Genomic DNA, 14,727 nt, shown 5'->3' on the forward strand with positions numbered 1-14,727 from the left:
ACTTGAACTGGCGCCCACATGGGATGCCGGCACTGCAGGCGGCGCCTTTACCTGCCTTACCACAGTGCCGGCCCTGAATACTCTATTTCTTACAATGCATTTTCTTGAGGCACTTGTATCTTTAGTTGACCCGTGCTTATGTAAGTCACCAAAAATAGATAAAAACATTGAAAATTTTAGTTTAGCTGGATGAAAGGGAAGGCAGTCAGTTCAGGCTGTCATGTACAATTTCAGACTTTGCTTCACTTTTACATTGCTGTGTTATTAGGCAACGGACACTTTCATTAAAAAATTTATTTCACACTTTTATACAAATATCCACAGGTATTTTCTAATCATGAAATAATTTTACAATGCTAGTTAGTATAAAAATGTATCAAATGCAAACAGACCAGTGACTTGACTTGAGATGACATTTTTAACAACTATCAATTTAAATATCATAATACTCTGAATTCCTGGTTGAGCCACCTGTCCCCCCACCCCACCCCGGACATTCATGTTTTTATAACAAAGGTCTATAAACACTGTCAAAATATCATCACCTTCTTAGTAACCTGTAAAGCCCCCTGCATCCGGCTCCCAGTTACCCAAGCAAGAAACTGAGACTTTCAACACTGTTATGACCTGTTTTAGAGAAAATGTTGTAAACAAAATAGCATTTGTAAAACTATTTTTGTGACTGGAAATTCCAAGATTACAAGAATAACATCTTTCTGTATCTCAAGGGTGTAAGATTTCAGAAAAGAAAAGGAAAGAAATTCAGAGCAACAATGCGCTGCTCCAATGCAGCACAGTTGTATTTTTTCTCTTAAAAGACTGAGACGCTGTGTATAACACATCCAAGCAAATTAGCACCTGTTTGCTGCTGGCCCCAACATAACTTAACATTCTGAAGCACAGTACTTAAAAACTCTGCTTTGTATCTATTCAACGTAGAGAGTAGTATCTGCCTTTCCCTCCCCACCCCCCCACCCTTTTTACAGTTAAAAAACAATCCAAAGTTCTTATTAAAGGGGTCTGGGGCACACAGACAGGGGAGGACACAAAACAAAAAGAGAGAACATCGACGCACGGATGACAGAGCTCCCGTCACCTCTGGGCTCTTGGGAGCCGGGGCGTCCCACCGGGGCGGCACTCTTTCCGTCTTTCAGTAGTCTTACGACGGATCGCTCTGGATCCACCTTAGGCACTCGCCGCTCCTTTCAAGTCCTAACCTTACAGCATTTGCAGCTGTGAGTTCCTGAAGGTCGCAGGGTGGAATTCGGAAATATCACACCGAGCTCCACGCTAAAGAAATATCCAATGTCTGATAAGAATTAAACCTCTTACACTTAGTCCTATTTCTTAAACATTCGGGGGGAGGGTGTGAGGCCGCCAGGAAGGAGGCGTTCTAATTTACAGGTCAGTTTAAGTTATTAAAACAACTCTCTGGTACATCTATAAAGAATTACTATGTTCTTCTCGTAGTAAAATATAATTTAGGTCTAAAGAATGACTTGCCATGTTCCAATTCTGATTGTTTCAACCTCCCTGAAGAGTAAACGGGACAGTCTTTGGCCTGTTAGTCAATAACAAAATGGCTTGCCCAAACAAAACAAAACAACCTCCCCCCCCCCCCAAAAAAAAAAAAAACTTAAAAAATAAATACCATATACAAATAAGTCTAACTAGCATTCAAGTCTGTGGCGCCTATGTGTTTTAGTGAAGTGGGAGAATGACCCCTGCATGCATTTCGTGTGAGCCAAGTGTTCACACATTTAGGAATTGGGCAGAAACGGCAGGATGGCAACATCACTGTCTATTGCACATTTAAGACAGCACACTGAAGTGAAACATGACTACGCCGGTGGCACAGTCTCGTGCTGCGGGACAGCCAGCCTGGCCAGGAGAGGCAGGGCTGCAGTGGCAGCGCCAAGGTTAGCACGGCCCCTGTGTTAGGGCGGGCGCTGGCACATGCCTTCCACGGCCACGCTAGCAGGATGCCACACACACATGTGGCTGAGCAGGCTCTCCCCCAGCACGTGTAAGTCGGCAACACCATAAACAGAGGCAACCTGGAAAGTTAAATTAAGGCAGGTAAAGAAAAATCCACTCCATCAGTCTGAAATTTGGCTGTGCAAAACAGGAGCCTTAAGCTACGTAACAACATCCACAGTTCAGACTGTAGGTTCATACTGTGTGCAGCTGGTCTGAAATCAACCTGTAGGCTTTTAAATCCACTTGAATTTCTGAGGTGGAAGGGAAAGAGCATTTGGGTAATGAGAAGCTTTCATTTTTCTTTTCTTTTTTTTTGGCCGCCCTAGGAGTAGCTTTCATTCTCATTCCACTTTGTGATCCACTGCTTTTTTTCAAGGTTATCATTGTATTTTTCGTCTTTGATTTCTCGCTCTTCTTTCCGGATCCTTACAGCATGGTATCGGGGAACGCTATCATCGTACCTAGAGCGTTTAAAGAATCCACACTGGACAAGGAGAAAGAAACAGAAACAAGTCATTGATTTCAAGACAACCAAGTATACTAGCTGCGACTGTCTAGGCTTTCTCTCTATAGCTATGTCTGGTTTTGGATTAAGGAAAAAATACACCATTTTCTTTTAAGAAAGAATAGGTCAAGAAGTAACAACAGCCAGTGGGGATAAAGGGAGGAGAGGAGTGAGACTGGAAGAAAAGGCATTTTCCTCTTGTCTTTACTTTTGTGGCAATGAAAGCCACCTCTTAAACAACAACTCAAAGAGTTTATGGACAGGGCTCCCATTTGTTTCAAAAAAAAAAAAAAAAACACAAAAAAATTATATGTAGAAGATCTGATTTTCAGATTACTAGATCATTTGAAGAGTAATTTTTTAAAAGGTGTAAAGCAAAGATTATTCCATGTCCATCTCCCACAATTAAAATGGAAATCAGTTCACAAATAATTTGACAATCTCTGAATAGGCCAGGGTTTAAGAATCATCTTAAGAATCACCTCCTCTCCTTTGAGGCTCTGGTACATGCACTGTATCTCTCATTAGCTAGAAAACAATTTACACTGCCTGGATTTGCTGTTGTGCTTCCAATTAAGCTGTTTCATTCATAAATCACTGTCCTGCAGTAAAATAATTTACTGCATAGGACTTCAGGAAATTCTCATGACACTGAATTTCAGAGCACATTTTTTTGAAAAGAGACTTTAAATTGCTAATGAATATATTTTATTCCATTTTTTAAAAATAATCTGATCCAAAGTGTATTTTTATTGAGAATACATCTGAAAAATTTAGAATCAGATTTAATTTTTAATGAATAAAATATATGTTTTCTTTTAAAAAAGATGTTTTTTAATTTAAAAATGAAGCTCAGAAGGATAAGGAAGACACTCAGAATGCTTGACTAATGTGTTTTTTATGTGATACCAACAAGAAGAGAATATTTATGTTGTATGATGTTATGGTATACAAATGCCTGGGACAAGACAATATTAAGTGCACAGTTATCACTAAATCAATGGCAAAATGGTCCAAGAAGTTTTGTTCTAGGCCATTTCTACATGGACTCATTTATTGTCAGCCAAAGTGCTGACCTATTAAAGATGTAAATTAAGAGTGAAATGTAAGACTGAAAACGTAACCCCAGGATTCATCAAGACAGTGCCATGGAATGGAATTACTGGAGTCATTCTATCCTCGTATGTCCACAGAAATGGAAAAAGGAATCACCCACAATTCCTGTTTCCATGGATTTACAAACAGGAGAAGCGAAACATGAATTTTAAATCAATCGAGACCAAGCATTGAATAAAATCTCAGGGAATGTGAAAAATGGTCAAAATCCATTACAATGAATTGAAATAAGATCTTTCAGAGCTTGTTTTATGCTCAAGGTTTGTATACTGAAGGTCACTTTGGTAGAAGACCATAGTAGCTGGCCATTAGGCCCATCGAGTTGATCATCATAGTTTCCTGTAATGGTCTTTGACCTGTAAGATGTGCAACAAAAAGGAGGTGCATGCTTAGCTAGCATAAAACGATTTTCAAGCAACAGGAAAGAGCATTCCAAGCCTTCCCTTACCACTTCATAGCCAGGATAACAAAGGGAGACAGTGAGGAAGCCTCTTCATCAAGAGAAACACAAATGTTTCCAACATGCAAGAGGTTAATCAGGCACTAGGGACAAGCTTCCATCTTCAGGAATTCCAAAACAGACAAGAAATCTAGGAGGACTTCTTATACATCTTTGAAATTCCACGTCAGATGCTGCACACTGGATTAACAACACAGGTGCACTGGGCTCTCAGGGAGGTCTAAAGCCTCCTTTGTGTGTACAAAGATTGCAGTTTTCTTCATTGCTATGATGTTGTTTAACACCAACAACACAAAACAACTCACCTGCAATGAGGGTTCTTTGTGCATTTTTAAAAAAAAAAAATTGTGAGCTTTCAAGTGAAATCGATAAACCCAAGCGAGCCAAGCCAGGGTGGACATTTGGAAACATCTGTTAATGGGACACACACAGCAAGCTGTTGCTCTGAAAGTTAGCCACCACAACCACAGCAGGTCCCACAGCTAGCAATTAAAAAACATTGATCAATTACCAATTACAGAAGTAGATCAATATTATGCATCAGAAGTAAGCCTCTCTTTATCAGACAGCTGAGCATGGATCTCAGCCTTGTGATAGGTGGCATCATAATGATCTTTCTTATTTCTCTTGAAGAAACCACACTACAAGGAAGCAAGGTATTTGGTCAACATTACTTAACAAAACATTAGTTGTGGGTAGAAGAGCTAAACAGAAGAACTTCCCAGCTTGTCACCTGTTTTCTATACACAGCTTGTTTACAAAAAGATGGCTTTTCACATCAAATGTGAATCCATGTGGGAGACTGGAGGGAGCTCCTGGCTCTTGGCTTCGGATCAGCCCAGCTGCGGCCATTGCAGCCATTTGGGGAGTGAACCAGCAGAAGGAAGACATTTCTCTCTGTCTCTCCCTCTGTTACTGTCTGTAACTCTACCTCTCAAACAAATAAATAAAATCTTAAAAAAAAAAAAGTGAATATCAGCTGCACTGTGTAACAGTAGGACCAACGTTCAACACCCTTTGTCACCAGGGGTCACTGGTCAGTGACAGGGATGACACCAGTCAAGGGTCAGGTTTTCAGAAACCCTAAGGACAAATCATCCGAAAAAGGAAACTTCACGCACATTTGATCAGAGCTTTTTTAGAGGGGATTTCTTCCTGCAGAGAACACAGACCCTGAAAGAGGCCACTGACTTCTGAAATGTGAGACAAATGTTAGAAACTGATTCTCTTAAGTAAAAGTTAGCACAGGTCCAAATAAAATGTACCCAAACGGCAAATGTTTCTCTGCCTTTTGTAGCAAGTTTCATTGACCAAATGCCATCTACCTGAGGCCTTTGGACCCGTGGGGTGAATCACAATACAAATTCAAATACACCGTCATGAAGGAATGATTGCTGTTATTTTCCCAAATACCATATCACCCTGTAACCCTTAAACAGCAGGAACCCATGCTCCTCAGGTTAGGTCACTCTAAATGAGGATCACAGTATAATTCTACTTTCCACTAGAATTCCCTTCATTCAACAACGGAGAACTTTTCCAATTTATCTTTATCCAGTTCATAAGGCCATGAACAGCCTTTTGAAATATACCATTGGTCAAATAAATCTCTCCTGTGAAATCCTGCTTCCTATTCTTGCAACTCATGATGGTAAAGAGTCAGCTTCACTTTGGATGCTAAACTACATGTGTCTATTCAAATTTAAACTAAAACAAAAATACAATGCCTCCATGGCACTAGCATATTCCAAGCCCTCAACAGACACGTGACCAGCGGCTCCCACACTGGGCAGCACAGCTCCAGACACCTCCATCATTACAGAAAGTTTTTGTGGGCAGTGTTGGTCTAGAGTATGTGAATATTCACTTGTGACTCTCAATATAACACACAATGAATGCCCCAGCCAACTGCACAGTAACGTGCTAGAAAACAGGGTTGGGAGAAGGCTGAATCAGGGACCCGGAGTCCTGGGTTCTGCCTCTAGGTGGCAACATTCTTAATAACCTTGAGCTCAAGTATCTCTGCCCACAAAGTAAAGGTGACTGCCCCAGCCCAGAGAATTCTTTTCTTTAACCTACAAGCAAAATATGCACAGAATCCTGATACCTAAAGCAGACAAAAATCAGAAGTACTCTGGATGAGGAGGGGATCGCTCACTGCTTTAAGTTTTACCACCTACACAGATGCACGACCAATTTAAAGGTCACTGACGGGCGGGCATGCGGTCCAGTGATTAAGACTGCTCCGGATGCACACAGCCCAAATCGGAGTGTCTGCTTTCAAGTCCAGCTCTGCCTGCAATGCAGCTTCCTGCTAATGCACACCCTGTGAGGCAGCAGGTGATGGCTTAAGTGCCTTGTGGGTCCTTGCACCCACAAGGGAGACCTGGATTGAGCTCCAGGCTCCTGGCTTTGACATGGCCTAGCCCTGGCTGTTGCAGGCATTTAGGAAGTGGGCCAGCAGATGGAAGCTCTCTCTCTCTCTGTGTCTCTGCATTTCAAATAATAAAAAGAAATTTTAATCCACAATGTAAACTTTTTGTGGTTAGTTAAAAAAATAAAAACAAAGAAAGGCCATTGAACTAGAATCCTTTATAACTTTACCATATAAAAAATAATTCAGCTTAAGAAATGAGTACAAAATAATAATTTTCATGCTGTGGCTATAGAAATTATTTGATTATCTTACAGTTCCTTTGAGTGAGAGTCTGGGTATTTTAGAACTTCCCAAAAAACCCTCAAACACAATGAGATCATCTAGGCAAATCCACTCATTGGACAGCTAAGGCAAAACAGAGCCCTAGGGAGCCCTAATGTTGGTTTGCCCAACATTATACACAGCTTGGGTTTCTTAACGTTCAGCCCACTGTTACATCTCAGTGAGGACTAAAGACTGCCAGTGAGACCTGCCATGAAGAAGCCTGGCCTTGCGGTCTTGGTGAGACCATCTTAACAGAGCCAACTCCAAGTCTAGCTTTTGATACCAAAATAATTCTCATGTCACTTCCCCTGGTGGCTGGCTGTGCTCACCAGAAGAACCTATTGCTGGAGTCAACACCAGAGATCAAACAGCTAGAACCTCATGCCCAAGGACATGAAAGGATGATTTGAACCTAGAGGATACTTGGTGTGCCCAAAGTGCTCTGGACCTCATAACGTGTGCCAGAATTTTTGGCATTTTAGAAAATCATACACTGCAGACATAATTTCACCATAATAAAATGTTAGTATTTTTGCAGTGAAGCTCAGAATAAAAAATTAAAAACTACATATAGCCCTTGCTCACATCATGTCAGGTTTTGCTGCTAAATAAGTCATCACTTCTTTGAATTTGGAATTCCAGATAGGGACTTCCATTCATCTCCGGGAGTAATTCAGAATCTATAGGCTGCTATGTTTGGCAACGAGAATTGGTATTCATCTCCCCTCTTTTTCAGAATGTGAACTATTTACTGGTAGTAAGAAGCAGGGGGAAATTTTTACATTTTATTTGTAGTCAAAGGACCACATTCTAATGAGGATCATCAATCATAGGGAGTCAGACTCTTCAAAATGGAGTTGGAAGAGAATATGTGTTTTCCACGAACTTTCTGAAGACCCCTGGTGTCTGGCAGGGGCTACGCTGTCAGCCATGCCCTGCTGGCGCTGATCTGGCTGCAGGACTAACTCCTCAGCGGCTTCCACCAACACCCCTTTACAAAAGCTGAAACTGGTTGGGTTATGGATTCAGATTCACCTAGCACCCGGCAACTTGGCTTACAGTCCAGTCTCTAACCTCGGGTGAAAAAAAAGTCATAATAGCAAAATTAAACTATTGATTTGCCAACAAACATGCTAAACTACCGTCATTCACTAAGGAAACATCACATAATTTATAAGAAAAAATACAAAATAAATATAAACTATCAGGTAGGCAGCTGCTACTTGTAAAAATTCTCTTGAATTTGCTGTCAGGAAAGTTTCAGAATAAAATTTTGAGAGGAAAAAAAGCAATGAGAAAGAAAGGAAAAACATACTATGGGTTTAATTCACATTTTTAAGACATGAAAAAAAGTTTGTTTCATGAAACTCACATGGCAGGCGTGACTTACCTTCCACAGAGCGAGCACTAACAGAGCAAGCATCAAAATCCCAACAAGAATAGCCACGAGGATGATCCACCAGGGTACTCCTGAGTACTGAGCTACTGTCTTGGAGGGAAACACAGTCACACGCACCTGTAAGGCATACGGGAAAGCAATGTCACGGTCGCCACGGGACATTGGGGTTCTAACTCTAAACTCATTGTGGACAACGAGGCCCAGGGACCTATGAGATGACCTTCAGAGGCACAATCCTCTTTCTTCCGGAAAGATCTCTTCCCAGAAATGAGCCAGTTTCTTTGATAACTTACCTTCTCTAAAAAACTTTCGATAGCAACAAAAGTAGAGAGAACTATATAATGGACCATTCGACGATGATCAAAACATAGGCAATCCTGTTTTATCTGCATCGCTGGGTATCTCTGATAACGGTCACACTTTCAAATCGTTTTTCAGCAATGGAGAGAAAAGACCCAGCTTATGTACAATTAGCTTCCACTCCTCACGCAGATTTTAAAGATGCTGTGAAACATCAACACGGGATGGAGCTGCACGGCTGAAACCCTATAGTAAAACCACTTTTAATCAAAGACCCTCTTACACAGTACAATTTCCTGAAGTGGCTTCATGCCATCCTCTACAAAAATGTGCCTTTATGAACTGGATGTCAGGGGCAGCTGATGATAAGCTTAAGCTCCAAAGCTTTGGTAGTCAGTATATAAAAATTATATGGGCATAGTGTTTACTCAGAAACTTAGAAAGTTACTTTTGACAACTTGTTACAAGTCAATTATGCCCGTTAACAAAGGTGCATTAAAAGTAAAAGAAGACCATCAAAATTCAAGGATTTCAATGACTGATGCCGGAGACTATTTCTCTAAGCACCCAAACCAAGATCCTGATGGTTGCTAGGAATGATTTTGCAGACGACACTGATTAGAGATCTCCAGGCTTGAAGTTGCTGATCTTTGTTTAATTGTTCGAGTCAATGTCTTTTTAGAAAATTATTTATTAGAGAGAGGGATACACAGACAGAAAGAGATCTCCCGTCTGCTGGTTCACTCCCCAAGTCCCCACAACAGCCGGGGCTGGGCCAGGCTGAAACCAGGAGCCAGGAGCTCCATCCAGGCTGCCCGTGTGGGTGGCACAGACCAGACTACTGAAGCAGTCACCTGCTGCCTTCCGGGAAACGCATTAGTATGAAGTTGTAACAGGGAGCAGAGCCAGAACTCAAACCCAGCATTCTGATTCGGGATGCAGGTGTCTCCCAAGCAGCATCTCAACTGCTGCCCCAAATGCCTGCCCCCATTAACAGAGTGTAAGCAAAACTTCAAGGGAAGAGTTACCTCCTGAGAGACGACTCTGGTCACGTGTTCCAGATTAGCACGGAGCCCTGGATGCCGCCTAAGACAGCTCTGTATCTGCACCGCACCGAGCGTCCCTTTCTCTAGCGCAACTCTTTGTTAAAACCCTCATTAAAGGACTTCCCCCTTTCTGCTTCCCCTAGAAAACGGCTCACCGGCCTCAGCTGACTTAGAGAACACACTTGAGAGCAGCGGCACTGCTCTGCCCTAACCCTGTGCGTGCGCAGGAGCTCACAGCGGCAGACTCCAGCCTGCTCCACCAACACCACCCTCACCCGCCACCGCGCTTCCTGTTCTGCTCTCTGGGAGCTGCCGCAAGCTCCCAGCCCAGGGCAGGCCTCCCAGCCCACTTCCCCCCGCCGCCCCATCCCCGACAGGTGTCGCAAGTTAAGCTAAAACCACCCTTTCTGGAGATGACCTGGTCCAGCACAGGGCACTCAGAAAGGAGGGGAGGAAGCAGCAGCAGTGAGAGACCAGGGAGGAAGAACACTTGCAGATTCCACGGCTGCGGAGCTGATGACAGCCTCACAAAAGGACGACTGTGTTCGCCTCTGCCGGACCTTATTTATTTATTTATTTTTTGACAAGCAGAGTTAGACAGTGAGAGAAACAGAGAGAAAGGTCTTCCTTCCGTTGGTTCACTCCCCAAATGGCCCCTACGGCCGGCGCTGCACTGATCCGAAGCCAGGAGCCAGGTGCTTCTCCTGGTCTCCCATGGGGTGCAGGGCCCAAGCACCTGGGCCATCCTCCACTGCCTTCCCGGGCCACAGCAGAGAGCTGGCCTGGAAGAGGGGCAACCGGGACAGAATCCGGTGCCCTGACTGGGACTAGAACCCGGGGTGCTGGCGCTGCAGGCAGAGGATTAGACAAGTGGGCCACGGCGCTGGCCCAAACCTCATTTAACTTTGCTTCCCACACACGGTGCTGTCTTTGGGGCAGGATAGCCATGTGGAAGGGCCAGCCTCCTTTACATTAATTTAATTCTCATAAACCAGAATTGAGATCATAAATGGCTGACAGTATATTTTTCTTTGACAGTCTAAGACTGCCTTGCGTGGTTAAATAAATTACTGGGTTTATTGGGGGAAAAAAAAAAAGTTCTGGGGACCGGGATTCTGGCGTACAGGGTAAAGCTGCAGCCTATGGCACCAGCATCCCAAATGGGCACCAGTCCATGTCCCAGCCGTTCTACTAACAATCCAGCTCCCTGCTAACGGCCTGGGAAGGCAATGGAAGATGGCTCAAGTGCTTGGGCTCCTGCCACCCATATGGGAGACCTGAATGAAGCTCCTGGCTCTAGTCTGGCCCAGCAGCGGCCGTTGTGGCCATCTGGGGAGTGAACCAGCAGACAAAAGATCTCTTTCTCTCTCCCCCCTTTCTATAAATCTTTCAGATAAATAAATAAATCACTAAAAAACAATGAGTTCTGGTAAATGAGGCAGTGGAGAGGGGAGACCGGCCCATAGCAAGGGGAATCAGCCTCACTGTTAGAGTCACATCCTGCACCCCTGCCTCTACACAGCTGATAATAGAGGGACTCTCTCCCATAAACGGCTGCCACCAACAGTCTAAGGGGTGACCAGGATCATTTTTAATTCTGCAATGTAGAGTGGCATGGTAGACTGAAGGGAGGAACTGTAGCAGAATCTCCAAGCCCCAGGTCTGGCTCCCATGCAAACGAGAGATTGGAGTCTGTTAGATGCTGCTCAAGGACTGAAGTCAGGGGCCAGTGCTGCTGCACAGCGGGTGAAGCCACTGCCTGTAGTGCCGTTGGCATCCTGTATCAGACTGCAAGTTCCAGTCCTGGCTGTGCCACTCCTGCTCATGTCCTGGGACAGCAGCAGGTGACAGCTTAAGTACTTGGGCCTCTGCACCCACGTAGGAGACAGGGATGGAGTTCCTGGCTCCTGGCTTTGCTCTGGTTGTTGTGGGCATTTGCAGAGTGAACCACTGCTTCTCTCTGTTGTCACTCTGCTTTTCCAATAAATAATTTTTTTTAAAGGACTAAAGCCAGGGCTAGGGCGCTCCACACATTTAAGGTGAATGTGCTCTGGGATCTGGGACGCTGAGGCGAGTCAGCGGGATTTTACCACTTGTTTACTTCAGTTGTCAACTAAAATTTCTTCAGCCAGGGCTGGGGCTAAGTGGGCTGTGATTCCCAGAGCTGTCTAGAAGCCTTGTGTCACCTTGTCACGGCAACCATGACAGATGACTGATAACAACTTCTTTGTTTTTTTAAGGATTTATTTATTTTTATTTGAAAGGCAGAGTTACAGAGAGGCAGAGACAGAGAGAAATAGAGAGAGACAGAGAGAAAGAGAGAGGTCTTCTATCTGCTGGTTCACTCTCCAAATGGCTACAACAGCCAGAGCTGGGCCGATCCGAAGCCAGAAGCCAGGAGCTTCTTCCAGGTCTCCTACATGGGTGCAGGAGACCAAGCACTGGGCCATCTTCTACCACTTTCCCAGGCCATAAGCAGAGAGCTGGATCAGAAGTGGAGCAGCCGGGACTAGAATCAGCGCCCATACGGGATGCCAGCATTGCAGGTGGCGGCTTTACCCTCTGTGTCACAGCACTGGCCTCCCAGTGACAGCTTAGGGTGGGTGGAACTACTACAGAGCTTTACAACACCAAAAACCACCCTTCACCCTTTGGTTTCATTAAACTTCAGGCGTTTCCATGGAGATGATCAGTGCATGTGGACTTCACCCCTCATGCATCCACAAGGAAAAAGAGACTTAATTCTACTGAGGCATTAAATCCCCCACCAGTGTGCAGCACTTGGAGTATATGAGCTTGCCAGCTGCCAAAACACTTTCCCTAAGCTATTCTGCAATGCAGTACTCTCCGCTTCTACTGAACATAAGCATACCCAATCCATTCCTAATGGGTGTCCCTCTCACAAGAAACCATCTTATAAAAGGATTCATAGTTTCAGTTCTCCCCTGAATTTAGAGACAAAAAAAATCTCAAGGGGCCAGCATTTTGGTGTGGTGGGTTAAGCCAGCATCCCATATGGGCTCCAGTTCCTGTCCTAGCTGCTCCACTTCTGATCTAGCTCCCTTCTGATGGCCTGGAGAAAGCAGTGGAGGATGCCTCAGGTATCTGGGTACCTGCTACTTGTGTGGGAGACCCGGAAGAAGCTCCTGGCTCCTGGCTTTGGCCTGGCCCAGTCCTGACCATTGCAGCCATCTGTGTAATGAAACAGTGAATGGAAGACCTCTCTCTGTGTGACTCTCTCTCTGTAACCCTGACTTGCAAATAAATAAATAAATCTTAAAAATAAATAAAAAATAAAGATCTTATTTCCCTGAAGAATAAGGTGGTTATTTTTACCTATCTTATTTCCTTTTCTCTTTGGCAGCCAGGAAACGTGGATGAATATGGTGTCTACCAAAGGGAAGACACATGTCTTTAATAGGCATTTGTTAGCTGGATGCACTAAATGGATGTTAAAATGTAACCATCTTACTACTAGGTTCAATTATGCAACTTTTGTTCTGACTCTGGTATGACAGTGTCTTAATTTACAAGTGTTTTTGTTGGGCAGGTATTTGGCTGAGAGGTCAAGACACCCACATCCCATATTAGAGTGCCTGGCCCAGACACCGGACTCCAGTTCCTGCTAATGCAGACCCAGGAGTCAGCAGGTGATGCCTCATGCAACTGGGTTCCTGTCACCCATGTGGGAGACCGGAATTGAGGTCCTGACTCCCAGTTTTGGCTCTACCCAGTCCCAACCATTTGATGAGTGAACCAGCAGATGGAAGCTCTCTCTCTCTCTCTCTCTCTCTCTCTCTCTCTCTCTCTCTGCAACTCAGAAACCAAAAATTTAAATGTTTTATTAAGAAGTAAAAACAAAACTGTTAAAATTGGTAAAAGAAACAAGTTTTTTCTTTCCCTTTTTTTAAAGCAAAAAGAAGTTTCGGTAGTCAGACCAAGAGGCAAGACTGAATTACTCAACTTCCTTTGCTTCCAACTCCAAAGAAAATTATCTTTAGACAGGAAAGGATGGATAAAACCAATATAAAGATGAAATTGTAAGTCATTAGTCAAAGAATAAAAAAGGAAGGCATTCTGACACTTGAATTCAACTCACATCTTCAGGTCCAGAAAACTGCACCTTGAGATGATGAAGAATGCAGATACGATATCTGAGCTATTGTATCTCAGAAGTCACAGAAAATAGAAGCATCAGAAGACTGGAGATGAGAAAATGTCTCAATTTTCAAAAGAAATAGGTTCTAGATGTGACACCAAGGATCACAGTAAAGAACTCACTTCCTGTTAGGTATGAGTTCTCCCAAGTCTTAAGATCATAAAATGCTCAAGACAGCCTCAGTTGCATTTGTGAGCCAGCCACTAGATGGGCCACAGGCCCCTCTGGGTCCTGAGAGCCAGGCTCGGGCTCAGCTCCACTGGCGGTCTGTGACCCTGAGGGAGGGACAGCCTTCTCTGGGCTCAGCTTCCTCATCTGAGTTTTGGATTTGGAGACTTAATGGGAATCAAGTGTCACAAAGTCAAAACCCAGGAGCCCTGGGGTCAGACCTCTATGCACTTCAAGCCTGGACCCCAAATTACATCCCTCGGTTGGTTCCCTCGTTCATAGAGTGGGTGCCATGTCTACCGTGGCATTCTTCTCAAGTTCAAATGGTAGCGTATAATGCACCCAGTAGATAGTGGACACCTCATCGATGCCTTATTAATGTCATGTCCATTCCCTCTAAAGTGTTCTCTTTCTAGCGCTAACACCCCAGTGCTTTTCAGAAAGGCTGCTGTACGATTACAGGAAGCTTATAGCAAGCAGCTGCCTTCAGACATGCACAGAAAGCACTCCCAGGAAAGTCGTGGTTTCTTTCAAAGTCCCCTAGGAAATCCTATTGAAGAGTCATTAAGAGATGGGCGGTGGCACCTCACAAAGAGAACAAAGCCAGGATGACCATGTTGCGGTGAGCCTGGGACAGTCCTGGTTGACTCCACTTGTCCCGGCATCCCACCCAGCTTTGGGGAGTGAACTAATGGATGGACGACCTCTCTCTCTCTCTCTCTCTTCTGTCTCTCTCTGCCTTTCAAATAAATAAATAAATCCTTAAAAAAAAAAACTGCACAAGGACAGGATACAGAAAACATAGACAACAAATTCTGATGAAAACATCTGGAAGTTTTAGTAGAACACAAAAAGAGCAGCTGTTAGAAATTCAAACACACTCCTCCACAAAT

General features: G+C 44.0%; 1 protein-coding gene across 2 annotated transcripts in view; it reads right to left on the reverse strand.

The window, feature by feature from the left end:
• Positions 1-279: 279 nt before the first annotated feature.
• The window catches only part of ITGA6 (integrin subunit alpha 6), an 82,487-nt gene continuing 68,039 nt past the window's right edge, over positions 280-14,727 (reverse strand). The window contains exons 24-26 of one of the 2 annotated variants that reach the window (XM_017342934.3): positions 8,153-8,278; positions 4,573-4,702; positions 2,276-2,464 (exon numbers count right to left, since the gene is read on the reverse strand). In XM_017342934.3, coding sequence (XP_017198423.2) covers positions 4,595-4,702; positions 8,153-8,278 — 234 coding nt within the window. In that variant the 3' untranslated portion in view covers positions 2,276-2,464; positions 4,573-4,594. Of the gene's footprint in view, positions 2,465-4,572; positions 4,703-8,152; positions 8,279-14,727 lie in introns of both variants that reach the window. The other variant, XM_017342933.3, reaches the window with a different exon arrangement.

This window comes from Oryctolagus cuniculus, chromosome 3, assembly GCF_964237555.1.
Source record: "Oryctolagus cuniculus chromosome 3, mOryCun1.1, whole genome shotgun sequence".
Lineage (NCBI taxonomy): Eukaryota > Metazoa > Chordata > Mammalia > Lagomorpha > Leporidae > Oryctolagus > Oryctolagus cuniculus.